The sequence below is a fragment of the Trichosurus vulpecula genome, chromosome 4 (assembly GCF_011100635.1).
Source record: "Trichosurus vulpecula isolate mTriVul1 chromosome 4, mTriVul1.pri, whole genome shotgun sequence".
Taxonomy (NCBI): Eukaryota; Metazoa; Chordata; class Mammalia; order Diprotodontia; family Phalangeridae; genus Trichosurus; species Trichosurus vulpecula.
In genome coordinates, this window is record NC_050576.1 from 138,568,537 (window position 1) to 138,589,777 (window position 21,241).

Consider the following 21,241-nt stretch of genomic DNA (forward strand, 5'->3'; position numbering starts at 1 on the left):
AAGAAACATGAAATCCCCTTGGGAAAGATAGTTGGTGGGATGGGGTGGGGCCAGGCCACTGGAAAGCTTCAGTGGCTATGTTGGACTGGTAGTCATGATGTTAACAATGGCAGTTAAGGACAAATGATAATGCACCCTGAAAGATTTGCATTACTGCACTCTAACATGCAAAGTATTATACAGGAAAAAGCATTCTGGGAATAAAACCTTGTGGATCTCTCCGCCCCCCCCCCCCTTCTACATGCACAATACACCTAGAAGGGATTAATGGATTTTTTGAATAGGAAGTTATTCAACTTTTAGAGTGAAGAAAAGGAAATAAGAGAAAGTTGAGGGGATGGGAGGGACAGAGGGTAGATGGATGGATGGATATGTGTGCGGAAAGGAGTGAAGTGATTGCCTTAATGTCTTTCCCACCCTATCCATCTCCTGAACTGCCCAAAGAGGAAGAGGAGGAAGGAAAAGGAGGAGGGCAGAAGAAAGGATTCCCTTCCTGAAGTGTGTGTGTGTGTGTGTGTGTGTGTGTGTGTGTGTGTGTCTTAAAGTTAAAATGAGAAGAACAAGGTGCAATCCTTTCAGAGAAAAGACGGTCAGGGGGCCACCACTGCCTGATCCTGGGGAAGAGGAAGAGTAGCAGGCTGGGTGGCTGCAGGCAGCTGGACTCTGTGTTCCTCTCCTAACCTTAGCAGCAGCAACAGAAACAGCAGCAGCAGCAGCTTCAGCTGCTCACTGCACCAACCTGCGGGCTGGCTGGAGAGCACCGGCCCCTCCCACTCCCACTCCCCTCCACTCCCCGCCGCCCTGCCTCCGCTACTGCCGCCGCCTCCTTCTCTTCTTCTTCCCTCCCTCTCCCCAGTCCCCTGCCCCCCCAGTCCCAGCCGGTGCCGCAAGGAGCCGGGTTGCGAGGTGTCTGCCCTGGACTGCAGCTGGCCAAGCGACAGAGACTGCCAGCCACCTGCACCTGGCGCGGCTGCCTTCCAGGAGCTTGGCAACCCTCTCCCCCTCCCCCTCCTGTCCCCCACTCCCTTCATTCCCACCTCCTCAAACCCTGACATCAGCCTTCTTCTCCTCCTCCTCCCCTCCTCCATCACCACCTTCTCCAGGGAGCTCAGCTAGCTTCCCGCTGCCTCCTCTTTCCTCTTCCTTTGCTCTTGCCATTCAGCCCCACCACTCCCCATCAGCTAGCACTTCTCTGCCTCCACTTCCCCCTCTCCCTGCCCCCTTCTCAGCCTCCTCTTTTCTCTCGCCTTCTTTCCTCCTACCCCCACCCCAAGTACCCCCTCCCCAGGACTGGGGCCGTAGCCTTGTCATGTCAGGATGGAGATCCGGCAACACGAGTGGCTCTCGTCCTCCCCCCACGAGGGCTTCGAGCAGATGAGGCTCAAAAGCCGCCCCAAGGAGCCCTCCCCGAGCCTCACTCGAGTAGGTGCGAACTTCTACAGCAGCGTCAAACAGCAAGACTACAGTGCCAGTGTCTGGCTCCGGAGGAAAGACAAATTGGAGCACGTAAGGGTCTCCCCCACCTCCTACAATGGGACTCCTGTCCCCGCGCCTTGCTCCCGTCCTTCAAGTGCCCCGAGGATGCTAGGGAGTTGCTCTGGAGTCTGAGGTGGGAGGGTGGTTGGTTGCTTGGGTTGCAGGGCTCCTAGAAGTGGCTCCTAGTCCGGAGAGACCTCCTTGGGTCTCCCTATTTGCTGTCTCGGGCTTTGGCTGACCCGAAAAACTGGCTTTTTATTCCGCATTCAATGGGCTAGTTTCCTGCTTTGCACTTTCTTTTCGTAAATGACCAGCTATGGGGAGTGGACGGGAAGGATTCCCTTCAGAGCGCAACGCCTTGTATCTAACTCGGCTCATGTAGTGTTTTCTTGAGGGTGCGGGATGTGCTATGGGGAGTGGGGGGAGGTGAGATTTGCGGAGGATCAGCTACCGTGGGTGGATCTGATGAATGCGATTTGCATTCGATGTATTTTTAAAGTTCGTTTATGATGCCTATTAGGGGAATTTTCGTTTTTCTCTCACACACATAAGCTTCCATAAACTTGGAGCAGTTAAGTTACCTAGTGAAGTGCATGCTCCGTTAGAGTTTTCCTGCAGTGTCCATTGTGATGAAGCTCACAGGTACGTTCCAGAGTTGAGTCAAACCAGAGGAATGTGCATGAACGGAAGGAAAGCAAAAGACAGAACAGATCACTGGGAAACTCACAAACCTGCTAGTAGTACTCACACTAAGAACTGGAGGGGTGGGTGCTTTGAAGTTTACAATGCATTCAGAATCTTTCGTCTTTTAAGCAGAAGTCTGAGGCTGGCTTTATCAGGAAGGAAAAAGCCCCCTATCCGCCTCTCCATCCTTACTCTTCCTCAAAATTATGTGTATTTCATCAAACTATATAAATTGCGTTCGCTAGAGCCTCCGTAAGTCAAATGTCAAAGATGAGTCTGGGAGAAATAAGTCAGGAGTGCAGTACAACTAGTTAAAGTGAATAGAGTGTCTGAGCTGCGTAATCCAACTTGTGCCTGTGATCATAGCATATTATGGTCTCATAGTATTCGGGTTATCTCTCCAGTTGTGATGAAAGGATAAGAAGTCCTCGAAATCATACATTTCCAGCCTTTGCATAGGGTACTGAATTCTATCTCTCCTCCACATGTCTCTCTAATGCTTTACAGTTACAACAGGGCTTCACAGGAGAAAGCCTGTTAGCAGGGCATTTCCCTATTACAAATCAAAAAGAAAGGTCAGTGCCTTTTCTCAGTAGGACTAATGTTTAAGTCTCAGATAGCTCATCATTTCCGCTTTGAATTTAGTAGCAGGTTCTGCTTTGAGTGTGGATAATCATTTGCTCAGACAACACTGCTCCTCTCTCTGATTCTTTTAACAAGTGAGGTAATTATGCAGAGCTTCTGATATCTCAGGGTTTTAAAAGGTAGTGGCATCTAATAAAAGATGGGCACAAAACATTTATCCAAGATAAACAGAGTATGTCTTTCTTCTTCCCTAAAACTGAGGAATAATTAATATTTTCCTGCAGTTTGGATTTTTGTGATATTTAGCATTTAGTAATAGGACAAAGTGCTCACAATCCTGAAGCACCAACAGAAAAATGCTTCATTGTATATAGTTACACTATTAATGCAAGTGCTTTGGAAGATCTGTGCTTTTAGCTGGTCCATTTCCTTTACACTGCTGCAAATCAATAAAGATAAAAGATGGGAAACTTTTTGTGTGTGCTTCTTGTTACGCTGATTTTATTGTTAAATACTTATTCACTTCAAGACAGTCTTTTAAAGTATTAATTGAATTAGATGATAATGGGGTAAAGCAAGCATAGGCTTTCTGGAGTTGTATGACTAGGGTGATTACGCCACTCTTGAGAGGCCAAATAAATGAATGGATGACTTCATCATTTAAAATCTTGCTTCTCTCTACCTATGTCCATTAAGCAAATACATTATTCTTATATCAAGAAATTAGTGGTGCCACTATTTTAAAAAAAAACCTGAATGATTGTAGGAGCTTGTTTTCTGCTTTCCTCCTCCATTATGAGGTTGCGTGTTTCTGTTCTGATTTTGCCTTACGTGTCTGCTTACTTTTCTGAAAAGAGACCTTACTTCAAGCTGCATCTGTTTTGGTGGCATGTTACTCCTCATGGAATTTTTCTGGTAACAATTTCTGTCTCCTTCTAGAATGATACTTTTGAATTGCTGGGAAAAATGAAATATGCCTATTTAAAAGCCCGATTTGCAGTTGTGCTCTATGTACTATATTTCATATAAACTATGATGTAGTCAATTTATCATTGGCTTTAATTTACACGTATGAAAGCTAAAACAGACTCTTCCAAAATGAATGTAACAGTTGATAACTCATACTGCTGATACATGAAATGTAATAAAGTATCATGTCTGTATTAGAATAAGATCATGGTCACAGGGCAAGGGAAATGGATTTCTCTAGCAGCATCCTTCGAAAGAACAAATTCAGAATTTGATGTGATTGGATTTCGTCAAACAAATATACAAAGATCACATTTCTAAGATAAACTTTTATGCCCAAGATCTTCCTCTCCCCTCTCTTCTCTCTTCTGTATCAGGATGATTATAATATTTTTAATCATGTGGGACAAAATTAATTTATGTTTATAATGGAGTAGAACATATGCCTGAAAAGTTTCCTATGTAGTTCTTGCCCTGAATGCTTTTAATGGTCATCTAAATACTAAGAGAAATGAAAAAAGTAATTTATCATTTTCAATGAGAAGCATTTTCAGCCCTGAATGACAAGTCCATGTGCAGATGTGAAATATATCAGTGTGGCATGAGTTCCCTACCCATCTGTATGTCCTAAGTCAGTTCGCTCTGGGCCTCAGTTTTCTCATATTTAAAATGAAAGAATTGGACTAGGTGATTTTAAGGACGCTTTGGGCTCAAAATCTATGAACCTGTGAAGAGAGGTGTTTTCTTGTTATGAATCTTGTAGGATTGTTTCCATGCCGAGATCAGGAGGGTTGCTATCCACTTTTCAACTGTTATTGAATTAGTCACCAAGAAAACATTTTCAGGAGTCAAACACCTAATGCTTTCCTTTGACCTGAAGCCTAAATTTCCTTAGTGAGAGATGTGCATGGAAAAAAAGGGTAGCCTTTTTTTCTCTATTAGCTACTATCTAGATCCCTTTTAGGCACAAGCTAAGAATGTAATGTGAAGATCTGGCAAAAGCCATGAACAGAAAGGTCAACCATATTATCTCATCCTTGAGGCTTGGATAAAAGCCCTTAGAGTTCGCCTATCCCACAGGGCAATTAAACGTTAACCTGAAAGCCTTTTTGCAACCTATTGAGAAGGGTAGGAAGAAGTAGTGTTTTCCACTAGAAACCCTGTAATGTGGTCTGGCTTCAGGGGAATGTTTTCCCCTGTCTTGATGGATATCCGCAACCCTGTTTGGGAAGGGGGAGTGCAGTGTACCTACTTTGATATGATATTTACATAGTTGGCTGTTGTCCAATAATTTACACATCAGAGTGTCCTGTCCTCTCTTTCTCTTCTGACCCCCAACCAGGTGTACCTGCTTTTTCTCCCTGGAGGAAAAGATTTGCCCACACTCTGAGAGAAGTTCGATAAGACAGGAAGTATATAGAATAATAGCTGAAGAAGGGAAATGGAGGGAAAAGAATAATAAGTTATTAAATACCTACTATGTGCCAAGCGCTGTGCTAAGCCTTTTACAAATATTATCTCAGTTGATCCTCACAACAAGCCTGGAAAGTTGGTGCTGCTATTGTTCCTATTTTACAGTTGAGAAAACTGAGGCAAATAGAAGTTAGGTGACTTGCCCAAGGTCACACAGCTAGTAAGTGTCAGGCTGATTTTGAATTTGTCTTCCAGACTCCAGCCTCAGCATTTCTATCCAACTCTCTTATTTTACTGATGAGGAAACTGAGGCCCAAAGACATTAAATGACTTGCCCAAGGTCAGTAGTACCAAGTACCTAGACTGGTGAGAGACCTGAGATGTGAGGAGTCCCTACGTCAGAACGGGTTGCCTTAGCCTTTTGCGCATTCTCTAAACAAGTGAGATGGTTAAGGAATCAAAACGCCTTCCTCCAATATCCCTTCCTCATTGTTCAGACAGTTGCCTAGGTTCGACTCTATACTCACTACCTGCATTTCTCAATGCTCAGTTTTCGTATCCAACTCCCTATATCTGTTTTTAACCTGCTGCCAATCTATATAGTCTATTGCTGACTCCTGGAATCCTCTGATTCCTGCTATCTGTGCTTGCCCTGTTGTCTGCTTCACTGTTGGCCAGTCTTAACTCCACATAAAGTTGTCACTTCTCCATTATTGAGCTCTTCGAGTTTGTGTATGGATGACTACTTTTGGAAGACATTGGATGGGGATTCCTGTTCCAGTATGGGTTGGTCTGAGATTCTTTCCATCTCTGATTATTTTTCAGCTCCTACAAGCAAGCCCATATCCTACTTACTTCCTTTAACCCAGGGCTACCAGTACTAGTTATGAAACTATTTAGGCTGTTTAATCTACTTTTAAATGAAATTATAAAGGAGGATACAAAAATTAATGAAAGTCATCAGAATACCCAGAACTCACTTGTAATGAGCCAGTCTCTTTGTTTATTCATTTCTTCTCACTCTTTCTTTTTAATAAATCTCTTCCTCTAAATGCAAATTTGCACCAGCATAAATAGGGTTTATATTACCAGTGATTAGTAAATAAATGACACAATCACAGTTGCCTCTTGAAATTACTTATTTCAAAAGGGAGCAAAGGCTCCGAAATGGATTACATTGGACCAAAGTGATGAGATTTGCAGAAAGGATTGACATCATGAAATATCATTTCTACCCCCACCCCCCGCCAAAGAACTGATCAGAGAGGAGGGAAAGGGACAGATAACTGTAGTAAATGAAGTTTAACATTTTCCAAATTTTGTAATAAAATTCTTGCTATCTGGTTATATCACATCCCACAAAAAGAATGCCTAGCAAACATTTTGGACCTTTGAAAAATATTGCTATTGTTGGATCTGACTTTAGATACACAAATAAACTCCCAGAATAAGGAAGAAATAATTGTTTCTGTACCTTTTTAACTCCCAGAAGCCAAAATATAAAGCCAGGTCTCATAGTATTGTCTAATGAGTTTCTTTGTTTTTTGCTGTGTATTGTACTTATCACATTTGCATCACTAATGTACTCTTTCCAAGTGTTTTGGCATTTGAGTTAGTTTTAAATGGCCTGTGAGGATTTTTCCCCCTAATTTGGGCTGAGTTGATTGACTGGACTAGAACATGTGTGTGTGTGTGTGTGTGTGTGTGTGTGTGTGTGTGTGTGTGTAGCTATTTAATTAGAGAAATTAGATTCATGGACTTAACATTCTGACATTGGTACATGCTACCCTTGTTTCTAGCAAGGATGCTAGTTTTCCTAAAAACGTAGTTTCATTGTGGTTTCCTGGGCCTCTGCTAGGTGTGAGCCCTAATCCTTGCTTTCATTTTAACTATGATGTTAGATTCTTTTCAATAGCTTTTGATTCAACAAACATTTCAATTCTCATTTCTGATACTTACCAGCTGTGTGATCCTAGACAGATCACTTAACCTGTAAGTGCCTTAAATAATTCTCTGAGACCTTAAGCTGTAGAGTAATTGCCAATGTCAATAGATATAGGGCATTTCTTTACCTCAGAGTCCCCCTTCATTGATGAAATCATAGATCTAGGCAAAAAAATGTACAAGAAAGTATATACCAGGTGTTGGGATACAGATAGGAAAAACACAATAGTCCCCTGCCCTTGACAATGTATAACCTAGTAGAGAGGATAAAGGATGTATACAAATAACTGTATTAAAGTTGCTTATTTGCACTTAGGAGAAATTTAACAGGAGAGATGAAAAAAGGAGAAATAACTGAACTGGGGTGAGTGGTAAGGTAGTCTCAGGGAATGAGTGGGCACAAGTGGGAACCTTAAAGGAAGGAATTTCAGTGAGCAGTCACGTGGGGCATCCCACATTGCAGGCATGGGAGCCAGGCCACAAAAACACAAGGAGGTAATCAGATTGGAGGATTATTTTGCTGGACATTTACACATTATGTTGAAATGTATTATGTTCTTGTCAGCAGAAACTCAATGTTCAGTGTCTAAAAGAATGCAGACAAAAGTGTTAAAGTGCCTTGAAATTATTAACATATCCAGTATTTACCAAGAAGGTATATTTTCCCCCAAGCAACAGTACAAAATAACACAATTTCTGAAATCATTAATGGAAACCATGAGCAGGACTTTGTGATAATATGGCAGACCTTCGTTATGTGTCTTATTCTGTTTATGTTACCAAGTTCCAACTTACTCTGTGCTTCCAAGTTAATATACTTGACTCTTCAATCAATCCATAAGCATTTATTAAACCATTATTGTGTGCCAGGCACCATGTTAAGCACTGGGGTTACAAAGAAAATGCAAAACAGACCCTCCTCTCAGGGAGCTGACACTCTAATGGGGGACACAACATGTACCTAATAAGGGATCTGAGATACAAGCAGAGTAGATGGAAGGTAGTGGGGAAAGTGCTACCAACTGGGAAGAGTGAGAAAGACCTCTTGTAGAAGGCAGAGCTTGAATTGAGTCTGGAAGGAGACCAGGGATTCTAAAAGACAGAGCTGAGGAGGGAAGGATCCCAGATATGGAATAGTTGGATGGAGTGTTAAAGACATAAAACCAGAAAAAGATATCCCTACTCTGGAAGGTTTACCATAGTGTAATAATCTTATGAGGATAATAGCTAGCATTTATATTGGCTTACCATGTGCCAGGCACTGTGCTAAGTACTTTACAAATATGATCTCGTTTGACCTTCCCAACAATCCTGGGAGGTAGGAAACTGAGGCAAACAGAAGTTAAATGACTTGCCCAGAGTCACACTGCCAGTAAGTGTCTGAGATTGGATTTGAACTCAGGTCTTCCTGACTCCAGGTCCAATACTCTACCCACTGCACTGCCTAGCTACTCTAAAGTTAGCATTAGCTAACTTTCTTTTAAGTTTGCATAAGAGATTCAGTCATGGAATCAAAAGAAAGCTCCTTCTCATCCCTGATCTTAAGTAAGTTTTCTTATCAGTAAAATAGCTGAACTACCTATCTCATAGTGTTTTTTGCTGGGACAGAACTTATAAAGTGTACCATACTTATGATTTCTTATTATTAAAAGGACCATGCTTTAGGAAGCTAAGATGGTCAGAAAAATCTTTATAGGACAGGAAGGTTTTGAAATGAGTCTTGAACTATTTAGTTAGGCAGAGAGAGATGGGGTAGACAGTCGAGGCATAAGCAAAGGTCACTGAGTTACCAGTGTTCTCTTAATTGCCAAATCAAATGGTATTTTCTCAGGCTTCATCCTTTTCAGCCCATCTGATGCATTTAACTTTGTTGATTATCCCCTCCTCCTACACACTCTGGCTTCATGTCAAGTCAATAAGCATTTACTAAGAGTCTGCTATGTAGACAAACAGGAAAAGGCAAAACATAATACCTGCTCTGATCTCAAGGAGCTCACAGTCTAATGAAGGACATTGCATGTAAACAACTATGTGCAAAGGAGATAGATTTAGAGAGAGAGAGATTTATAAGCTATCCTTCTTTAGGATATATAACATGTATATATCCTATAGGATACATGTCAGGTATATCTCCTACATAAAGGGTATATCATATAGATCTATCTATATGGAATAAATTGGAAGTAGTCTCAGAGGGAAGACATTAAGACTGAGGAGGACTAAGAAAGGCTTTTTGCAGAAGGTGGAATTTTATCTGGGACTGAAGGAAGCCAGGGGAGTCAGGAGTTAGATATGAAGAGGGAGTAGGTTCCAGGCATGGAGAACAATCAAAAATTCCTGGAGTCAGGAGATGGAATGTCTTGTCTGGGGAACAGCAAGGAGGCAGGAGTCACTTGACAGAAGAGTAAGTGGATGGGAATGAGATATAAGATTGGAAAGGTAGAAAGGGACCAGGTTATGAAAGGCTTTAAAAGCCAAACAGAAGATTTTATATTTGATTCTGGAAGTAATAGGGAACCATTGGAGTTCATTGAATAAGGGATGATGTGGTAATACTTATTCTTTAGGAAGACAAATTTGACAGCTAAGTAGTGATTGGACTGGTTTAGGGAGAAGCCCTCAGTGGATAGAACAACCCTATTCTAAGCCCTCAACACCTCATGCCTGGACTATTGAAATAGCCTTTTGCATATTAATATAGTTTTAAGCAATTAGTGTTCCATTTGCTCATTGGTCTCTTTATCTGCATTGAGGACAGGGGCACATCTTCTAATTCTTCGTATTTCATATAGTACTTTCCACAGTTCCCTGGCACATGGTAGGTGCTCCTTAGATATTTGTTGTTAGTGATAATAACAATACAAGGTCTCCCAAAAGTCTAGTGAAGTTTTAAGTCTAAAACTGCACTGAGACTTTTGGAACATTCTGTATTGTATACAAAAATGTATTGTGCTTGGATAGTCCTAAGAGCAGCAGAAACAAAAGAAATACAAATATAGTCATCATGGGGTGAGGGGAGAGATGCTCTAGTGAGCTGTAGAACATGTTAGGAGTGAAGATAGCTAATTGGAGGAAAGAGAAAAGAAGAGTTAAAATAGGGTAAAGTCCAAGAGAAATCTTGGTCTTGGGAAGCAGTATGGTATAATGAAAAGGGGAATGGATTTGAATGCAAAAAAATTAATTGTACATTAGAGACTTACTAGCTGTGTGACTTTGGGCAAGTCACTCAGCCTCTCTATGCCTCAGTCCATTCATCTGTAAAATGTAGAGACTTATCTTCTTAGTTTTTATCCAACCCTAAATCTACAATCCTGTAGTCCACATTCTAATCCTGGCTCTTCTAATCCCTCCCTGTGTGTGACCATGGACAAATTATTTTCCATCTTTGGGCCTTAATTTCCTACTCTCTAAAACAGAGAAGCTGGATTAGATGACCTCTAAGTTCTCTTCCAGATCTAAGTCGGTGATCCTATGAGTAGATTAACTGAAGCTGGACCAATTTATGTGAAAGGTTTGGCAAGGTTTAACTGGATTATGAAAGGAGATATAGAAGCTTAAGTTGAAGGACTTGAATTAGTATAAGAATCTTGGTAAATATCTTAATGAACACTAAGTATTTAAGGAGCATTTTGCCTTATGCTAGAAAGCTATAGCAGATAATATATGAGATATAAAGAATTAGAAGACCCGCCCTTGTCCTTAATCAAATAGACCAATAAGAAAATATTTTTGAGGGCCTACTGTATGCAAGAGGCTGTTCCATGCATGATGAGGGCTACAGAGGTGAAGGAGACTGTCCTTGCAATCATGGAGACTAGTTAGAGAAGATGAAACATGCCCACAGATTTCAATAATACAACATAGACCATGATCGTTGGAATGCAATGGAAGAAGAGATCTCCTAAACCTATGAGAAAGGGGAAGACTTATTGGAGGAGATGGTATTTGCTCTGGACCTTGAAGGATTGGGAGAAATTGGGTAGGCAGAGTAGGGGACAAGTGCTTCACTCCAGACAGAATAGGGTAAGCAAAAACTCCAGAGGTAAGAAAGTACAGTTTTCCAGAATCAATTGGAAATCCATGAGAAATGAGAGAAATAATAATAGGATAAGGCTGGAATGAGGGTTTGGGCCAAACCATTGAAAATCTTGAATGCCAGGTTAAGGATTTTGGATCTTTTATGGCAGGCAATGAAATATCATTATGGTTTCTGAGCAAATAAGGGACAGGAGATACAGTATGATCTGAAGGAAAGAGCACTGTACTGTATAAAGATCTGGATTTGAGTGCCAGCTCTGACACTAGCCAAAATGGTTCTAGGCAAGTCATATGGACTCTCTGAGCTTTAGGACCTCAGCTGTAAAATGGAGATTATAATATGCATACTTCCTTATGTTGTTATTGTGAGAAAATAATTTTGCAAAGTGCTGTGTAAATGTGAGTTATTATTAGGACCAGAGCTCTACTTTGGCAAGGTTACTCTGGCAGCAGTGCTTAAGATGAATTGAACTTGGGAGAGCTAAAAATGAGTAGATAAGTCAGAAGACTTTGGTAATCGGGTAAGTGAGAGGTAATGAGAGGGAGCTGGTAGTGGAAAAGATATGACAGGACCTATTAATGGATAAATAATAGCCTGACATATCATAGACTAAGTGCCAAACGACTCCTCTAAAAATTGAGAGAGAACAAGATCAGATGTGTAATAAGGAGCTGCTCAAGAGATATAGAAAAAAATTTAAATGGGGCTGCATCAAAACAACACAGAATCAGAAAATTGCTGTGAATTTTGGGGTTGGAAGAGCCTCAGTGACCATCTAGTCTAATTCAGACCTGATGGGAGTTGCCACTACAGTATAATTGAGAAGTGATCATCCAACCTCCATTTGAAGACTACCAGTGAAGGACAAACCACTACCTGCATGTGCAGCCTCTGCCAGTTTTGGATAGTTCTGATTGTTACAAAGATTTTCCTGATGTCAGATCTCTATGTAACTTCTACCTGCTGTCTCTTATTCTTCCCACTAGAACAAATCAGAACAAGTGTACTTCTTACTCTTCCACAAATTCTTGATGACTGCTATCATGTCCCTTCTGAGTCTTCTCTTCCACAGTTCCTGCAGCTAGCTGATCCTTCTATAACACTGAATCCAAGTCCTTTACCTTCCTGGTTATCACTCTCCATTTGGGAGTCCATTAAAATAAGGGTAGCACGTTAAGGTATAGTGTCTGGAGAGGGGGAAGTCATAGTCTCTGCAGTGTTTTCCCCTGGTTAGAGGACATCTGAGTATTTTGTCTTACTCTGGGCAAGATATTGTAGAAGGACAGTGACAGAGGACTACAGACAAAATAATGAAGGAACTTAAAATCATGTTATAAGAAAAATGAATTATTGAAAGGATTTGGAACATTTATCCTGAAAAAGGGAAGATGTCAGGGGGACCTGAGAGCTACCTTTCAAAATCTGGTCATATGGAAGAGGGATTAGAGATTTATTTTACTCTGTCACTGGTGGTACACGGAACTGGGTCCAGTGAGTAGGAGCAATATACGAATGATGATGATGGTGATGATGATGATGATTTGGCTGGATATCAGGGAAAATTTAATGATTATAGTTGTCTCAGGAGGTAGTGAGGTTCTTATCACTGGAGATGTCTAAGCAGATACTGAATGATCACTTACTAGAGATTTGTACGGAGGATTCTGGATTCATCTAAGGGTTGGATTAGATGATCTCTTAAGTTCCTTCCTTCTGTAGTTCTGACATCATAGAAAGAGCCACATCTTAATGACTCCTCTTCTTCAAACTCAGAATTAGTTTTATTTTTAAAAGTCAGTTACTAATAATTTATTAAGGATCTACTATTTGCGAGGCACTGTACTAAGCGTCGGGGATAAAGAAAGGTAAAAGAGATTCTCTCCTCCCAAGAAATTCACAGTCTAATAAAGAAACAACAAGCAAAGAAATATCTACACATAAACTATGTACAGAATAAACTGGAGATAATAACAGAGGAAAGGCAATAGCATGAAGGGGGATTAGAGAAGGCTCCTTGTAGAAGATGGAGTTCTAGCTGGGACTGGAAGGAATCTAGAAGGTGGAAATGAGAAAGAAGATTATTCTAGGCATCAAGGGATATCCAGTGAAAAGAACTCTGGAGAGGGACAGTCCATAACTTCCTTGGTGATTTAGTCCCTAACAATGTTAGTATTATACCATCATAGATTCTCCAAGTTGAATGGGATTCTTTGCTAGATGTTATTTACTTTAGCTCCCTACCCGATACATGGCTATCTTTTGCAATACATTCATAAGTGATCATCTAGTATCGGACTGAACACTGCTAATGATTGGCAGTTACCTCATGCTGAGAGGCTGTTAAGTTCACTTGCCCGTGATCACTCACCAAATGAATGATGCAGCTTCTTAACTGCTAGGAAAGCCAGTTAGTAAGCATTTATTTAGTGCCTAACATGTATGTGCCAAGAACTACACTATCACTGCAGTTGTTATTGTTTTTAATTTTCAAAAATGCAATTAAGTTTTAATGAGAGGTAGTGTCTTGTAATGGCCAAGACATCACATTTCAGTCATATCTCTGCCCTGTGCTAGCTGCAATCAGCCTAGCAACAAGGTTATAATTTGCAGAGAAGGGGCTCACCTGCGTTGTTAGAAGTTCCCCCCAGGAGCTCCATACACTGATAAAATCACAGACCAGCGCTCTCCCCCGCCCCACACACACATCTGTAATCCCCACCAAGAAAACATTTTAACAGATTAATTTGATTAACAGTTATGGTTAAGAAAAAAATACTGAGTGATCCAGATGGACTGTGTTCCCTGTCTCAATTCACTTGTTCATTCTTTTGCTTTATTTGAGTAGTGTAGACCAGAAAAATCTAAGCTACTTTGGCAGCAAAGAATATGTCAAAACAGCTTTAAAATCCTTTTAAAGACCTGCCAGTCTTAATTATTATGTTTCTCCTACTATGACTTTTTGGCTTGGCTGTTTCCAAACTATTTTCATCCCTTTATATCTTCTTGCTTTAATCCATGACAAAACTTGCAAACATGACTTTTGTGCTGCCTTTTAAGATTTGTAATACAGGCTTAGAGGAGGCAACATAGTGGAAAGTGTACTGGCATTGAAATTAGGGGATGAAGAGTTCAAATTCAGGCTCTGATGCTATGTGTGTGACCTTGGATAAAATCACCCAACCTCTCTGAGCCCCAGTCTTCTCACATAAAATGAGAGACTTGTATTAAGTCACCTTTAAAGTACCTTATATCTCTACTCTTTGATTCTGTGTTTTGATTCTGTGTTGTTTAGTCATTTTTTTAGTTGTGCCTGACTCCATGAACCCATTCGGGATTTTCTTGGCAAAGATAATGGAGTAATTTGCCATTTCTTTCTCTAGTTCATTTTATAGATGAGGAAACTAAGGCAAACAAGGTTAGGTGACTTGCCCAGAGTCACACAGCTGGTAAATGTCTGGGGTCGGATTTAAACTCAGGTCTTCCTAACTCCAGGCCCAACACTATATCTACTGTACCACCTAGCTGCCAGTGTTTTTATGTAAATATGTTAAAAAAAAGCCCTACTGATAACTGTTATTGGGACTACTGTCTAAGCCCAGACTAGGAGAAATGGAGATCCAGTGGATGCTCAATATGTTTTTTGAAAAAATACTCACTGATCCATTCCAAAATTGGAAAATAGGCTCCCAATAAGGAGTAATAGTAATAAATCAAAAGATATGTGATCCCTACCCCCCAGCCTGTGCAAGTTACGTTTCTTTCTCCAAGTATTAAAACAATTTTTGACACTTAATTGGCTTAGGAGACTAAAGACTCAGGCTATTGGTATCACTTCCTGGTGACCTGAGTACAAAACAGTCAGTACAAAACAGGAGCTACAGGTGTTCTCTAATGTTTGGCTGATGGATACAATGGGTAACTTTGAGGCAGGATAGTTTTGTTTAGCTGAATCAATTCATAATGGTTTTCTATGCATTTATTGTCAGATATTGTTCCCCTGCTATGGAAAAACAAATCTTCTTTTATTAGCTATTGAATGACCTTTAAGAGTCTCATTTTGTTCCAGTATTGGACTTTACCTCCCAAGGGACTGGCACGAGTAATGCGCAGACCAAAACAGTATACGTTAACAACTGACCAATAAGATAGTCTCTTAAAGCATCTATTTCTTGAAACACAACATTCATGGTGTTTCAATCAGTTAGCCCCTGTGCATAATTAACGTGGTCAGTCCAAAATAAGTCCATAATTTATGACGGAACAAGATGTAGACCATGTAATTTTTAGATAATGGTATTTCCTTAGAAAGAATCAGATTTATTTCTTTATTTTTGTAGTTCTGAAAGTGTGATCTAAGGAGTTGTGAAGTTGCCTGAGACATTTTCAGGGGATCTACATGGTGAAAACTGTTTTCATAATAATACATAATAATACTAATGTTTTTATTTCTAATGTAAATATCAATAGATATATTGCACATAAACAATATCTTTAAGAATGTAAAAGGATCCTGAAACCAAAAAAAAATTGAGAACTGCTGCTTTAATTAATTCATTTAACATGTTTTTGTGATGTACCTTCTTTTAGGTATTATGATTGTCTTTTCACAAACATAATTTTGTACCTTTATTCTATGATACTATTTTTACTTTTTTAGTTTCCAGAAGGGAACTAACTACCTTTAGCTACAGCAGGGAATGGCTTGTGCTAACAGTGTCTCGTTTTACACACCTTCTTTGTGGTGCTCCTCTCACAGGCAGAGTATTATTTGCACAAATTAATCACAGCAGCCTATGAAGCTGCTAGAAGAGAAAAGAACCCATTCTGATTTTAGTTCATAATTTCCACTTTTCTAAGACTGATAATATCATAGAACCAGAAGGACCTTAGGCAGCATCTTGCTCAAAGGGAATTGCCATTTCTGCCTTCCTACTTAGCCATGCTGCCGAAACAAAACTATGGCCAACTCCAGATCCTTTGGAACTAAGTTGAGGTGCATAGTAATGTTATGCATTGAATGAAAGTGAGATGTGGAGGAAAGCAGATGCAAGTAGAGCAACAATTAAAGAAGTCTTTTGACAACCAGTAGAGAGTTTTAACTCTCTTAACTTGGAGTCATAGGACCTGAGTTCGAATTGTGACTCTGCTGTTTAGGACCTTTAAGAGTTTCATTTTGTTCCAGTATTGGTACATTGTGTAATCATGGGCAAGGCATTTAAATTCTCAGTTCCTCACCTTTCTCATCCGTAAATTGAGAATACCGGACTAGATGAACTTTAAGGTCCTGCTCAGCTGCAATTGGTCTTAAGACTTCAGCCTCCTGATGTCATTGGTCCTCCTTGAGAAGAAGGATGAACAACATCATTTATTAAGTGCTTAGCATTAAGCTCTGAAAAGCACAAACAATCCCTATTGTCAAGAAGCTCATATTCAAATGGGGAGGGGCAACATGCAAACAGCTAGATACATACTAAATATATGAATATATATTTATACACACATATACATATATACACGCATATACATATGTGTGTATACACACATACACATATATATTAGATGGAAGGCAATCTCATAGGGAAGGGTTTAGAATTTAGGGGGACCAGGAAAGGCTTCTTTCGGAAGCTAGGATTTTAGCTGTGTCTTCAAAAAAGCCGGGAAGGCTGAAGGTTGAGACAGGAAGGAGAGCACTGAAGGGGAAGGGAATAAACATTTCTATATCATATACTATGTGCCAGGCTCTGTATTCTACAGTTCAGGAAACTGAGGCAAACAGAGGTTAAGTGATTTGCCCAAACTCACATAATTCGTAAGTATCTGAGGCTGGACTTGAATTGAGGTCTTCCTGATTCCAAGCATAGTGCTCTGTCTACTGGACCAGTGCGTATCCATGTGCCTCTAATGAAAAAGCCAAGTAAGTCACTTTCTAATCCTAGACTTGTCCTTTCAGCTATTCTGTGACACAGCTGGAGGGAGAGCAGAATTAGGCTTAAAAAATAAAATATAGAAGTAATGTGGTACATTGGAAAGAATACTAGCTGTGGGACAGTGGAAAGGGTACTAGGTGTGGGACAGTGGAAAGGGTACTAGGTGTGGGGCCGTGGAAAGTGTATTAGGTGTGGGACCGTGGAAGGGTTACTAGGTGTGGGACTATGGAAAGGGTACTAGGTGTGGGACAGTGGAAAGGGTACCAGGTGTGGGATAGTGGAAAGGGTACTAAGTGTGGGACAGTGGAAAGAGTTCTAAGTGTGGTACATTGGATGCAGAATATTTTGGGTCAAATCCTAGCTCTGCCCCTTACTACCTGTGTAATCTCAGTGAGACATTAACTACTCTGACCCTCAGGTTCCTCATTTGTAAAATGAGGAATTTGGACTAGATGACCTCAGAGGGCCTTTACTTGTCCATTATACTACACTCTTTGGTGTAAATATGGTTGAATATTTAATTCAACTCAATAAGCAATCTGCTATATGCAGGACACTATATATAGTAGAACCATAACTAGGAGCATTTTTAATGAACTTTTGAAATCCTACCAAGCCTTCAAGACCCATCTCAAATGACCTCTCTGTCAAAGTCTTCCCCAGATTCTTAAAGTTGCCAATAACCTTTCCTTCTTCTAACCTCTTATAGTACTTCACAATTGTCTTACTTGACTCTATTATGCACGTTTAAAAAAAGACCTATAATTTCATTGATATAGAGATCATGAAGAACTTTCTATAGCAATGAAGGTTGGTATCTCCTTAGAACTTACAGTCTTCAAGAGTTGCCTAGGGCACTTAGAAGTTGTGTCACATCTAGGGTCAGATAGGCAGCATTTGTCAGAGATGGGACTTTAGCCCAGATTTTCCCAAATTCCAGATAATCTCTGTATCCAGCTCTCCATGCTGTCCTTTGCAACTGTGTAATAGTTATTATATATTGTTGTGTACTTTTGTAGATTGCTCCTTCCCCTCAGTGTAAGCTTCATGAGGATAGGGATGATGTTTGACTTATCTCAATACCTAGCGCACTACTTTGAAGAAAAAAAATGGTTGTTGAATGAATGAACTCTATTTACTATGCTGGAAACACCCTTCCACTCCATTGTATTGTCTTAATTTCCAAACCCCTCTTCAAAACCAATTTAGAACTTTTCAAAGTCAGTTCTTACTATGGGGATTCCTCCTCTTCTTCCTCTTCTTCCTCCTCCTCCTTCTCCTCCTTTTCCTCCTCTTCTTCCTCCTCCTGAGTGGGAAACTCAGGAGGCTAATCTAGTTATTCTAGTCAGTTTTATTTCTTATCCTGATGTGGATTGCTGAATGTTGGGTTAACAGCATTGCAATGATGCTCTGTTTTCTCTTAGTAGCAGCTAAGTAAGAGAAGGAATGGCAAGAAGACTATATCCCCAATGACCTCATAAGGATGGTTTATGAATCTTTACCATTCCAGTCCCAGTTCTTAACTTTTTTTTTCTTCTTTGGGCCTATAGAGCTAATTCTTGCCATTGATTGTTTCCCACTTACTATGTCTCTTGTTTGTACATGATTATTTGCATGTTGTCTCCCCGAGTAGAGTTTGAGCTCCTTGGGGGCCAGGTCTGTCCTTTGCCTCTTTTCGTATCCCCAACACTTAGAATGCAGTAGTGCTTGTCACATAGTAGGTGCTTAATTAATGCTTATTGACTGAGTTAAATTTTTAAAAATTGATATATTTTGTGAATGAGGAGGAGGAAGAGGTGTCATGGGTGGTGGTTTCCATATTCAATGCAAATTCTAATGAACTTTATTAAGTATGGCATACTTATAACATGCTTCTGATGGGGTGCCATTCAAAAGGTGTCCATTGCCCATATCAAATGAAATAATATCCATAAAGCACTTAACTCAATGTCTGGCATATACTAGATGCTTAATAAATGATAAATAGGGGCAGCTAGGTGGCTCAGTGAGTAGAGCACTGGCCCTGCAGTCAGGAGGACCCGAGTTCAAATCTGGCCTCAGACATTTGACACGTACTATCTGTGTGACCTTGGGCAAGTCACTTAACCCCAATTGCCCTGCAAACAAAACAAAACAAACAAAAAAAATAAATCATAGATATATTATGTGTGTGTGTACTAAAAATAAATAATAATTAAATAAATGTCCCTCTTTTCCCTCCCTTTGTATAAACTTATGTTTAGGTAATTGCCTGTCTTGATGCATTAAAATTTTTCCTTTATGGTACTAGTATAAATAAATTTTATTTCGCATTGAACTGTAGAGCCCCACAGGGTTAACACTATCACAGATGTCTTATTGGGTGAATAAGGTGAATGTTTTACCTAAGACAAAAGCAAGCAGAGTTGATTCATTTATAATTATGCCAATCACTTACTTCTCTGGGTCTCAGTTTTCTCATACGTAAAATGAGGTTAGATTTGATGGCCTCTAAGGTCCTTTCAGCTCTAAATCCATGATCCCTATGCCTAAAGAGGCTGCCTAATATGTTGGATAGTCATCCTCACAGCCTGAAAGTGCTCAAATTCTGCCTCTGGTACCCACTGGCTCTGTGATCCTAGGTAAGTCACCTAACATCTTAGTGCTGCTCTAGGCTAAAGGTGTTCAACCTTAGACTGTGGGCTTCATGTGGCCAGCAACATGCCCAAACAGCATTAAAATATAATTGGGAAGCATTTAAAAAATAAAAATACAATAAGATCATTCCATTTTAAAACTGTTAATATAAGCTGCCTCTTTCGTGCCTTATGTGCCATTTAATGCCCATCTCTGCCCCCATTTCTATTTGAGTTTGACACTACTGCTTTAGGTAACTTTCAAAGACTAAGTGGCAGAGACCTACACTGGGAAAGAATGTTTCCTATACCACCGCAATAAGAGATTCACTCCGCATCCCTATGATCCTTAGTATCACCCCTTGATTTTATAAAGACTTTCCAAAAGTCACACAGGTGGTAATTAAGTAGCAGATGTGGGGGTGGAAAACTAGGCAAAATGGCCTCAGATCCATTGGCTCTATCCATTATACTACACATTCTTTGCTGTAAATTTGGTTGAATATTTAATTCAATTCAACAAACAATCTACTATATGCAGGACACTTTAATAGAACTATAGCTGTGCTTTTTTTTTTACTTCTTCTTGTCTGTTGTTTTTGTTTCTGAGGAAAGCATTGCAAATCAATTGTGGTCTAAGTGTTGAGAAATCTGACCTCAGTAAAGGTATGTTGTGGCTCCAAACAGAGTTGCAGGAGAATCAGGGGATTTTCTCTAGCCTGGAGAGGCTAGAGAAGGGAGGAAGCAGAATGGTGTAAGGGAGATGCATGCCTGGCCCATCATCTGGTAGATTCCTCTTTTAACTAACTTTCATTGTTAACTAAGTGCTAAGCTCTGTTATTTCTCTGACACTGAAGGCCTCGAAGTATTTTCAGCACCCTCTAAATTTGGCATCTTCTAAATTTGGTACCCTGGGGGAAAAGCCTTATCATTCCACCCTCATTATAACACTGATGCTTGGCACCAAATCAAATGAAAAAGCCACATTGCTTTATACACTAGTAAGGGTCTGGTGTGGAGTAGATTGTACAGTCTAGGAAGAGTCTCATGTGGAAGCGACATGTTCTCATTGAGACAGTTTCCCAAAGGCTCTGGATCTGTATCGTGATCTTCATATGGCTGCTGTCATTCATTTTATTCAAACTTCATAAGGAAACAATTATACTTTCTTCTCTGTGAAGGAGTATTATAGGTGTGATTGTAGTTTGACAATATCTTCTTTCAACATTGCAGAAATGAATTAGAGAGAAAAAAACATCTTTTGTTATCAAATTACTTAAAAGGAAATTGTAATAGTTGGGTCTCATGGAGAAAGAAAGGAAATAGGCAGACATGATTCTATGCATTAAATTAAATTTCTCCTCTAATAGACCAGTACTTGGTATTAACACCTCTTTCACTGTCATTTGCTAGCATGCTTCTACACTAAAAGCATGAAGATAAAAAGGGTTTGCAATAAAACTGATGAGTATCAGTGTATGTGCTAATAAATCCATAAGGACTATTTCCTTTCGTACACCAGGCAGAGTAGATGCCTAATTATGCTTCAAATTCTGTGAAATTATTGAAGGAAAATGTTCTTGGGAGAA

At 40.0% G+C, this 21,241-nt stretch overlaps 1 protein-coding gene across 1 annotated transcript in view; it reads left to right on the top strand.

Annotated features, from left to right (window-relative positions):
• Positions 1-1,317: 1,317 nt before the first annotated feature.
• The window catches only part of PLD5 (phospholipase D family member 5), a 438,256-nt gene continuing 418,332 nt past the window's right edge, over positions 1,318-21,241 (top strand). Inside the window, exon 1 of the mRNA XM_036757335.1 lies at positions 1,318-1,506. Coding sequence (XP_036613230.1) covers positions 1,318-1,506 — 189 coding nt within the window. The remainder of the gene's footprint in view (positions 1,507-21,241) is intronic.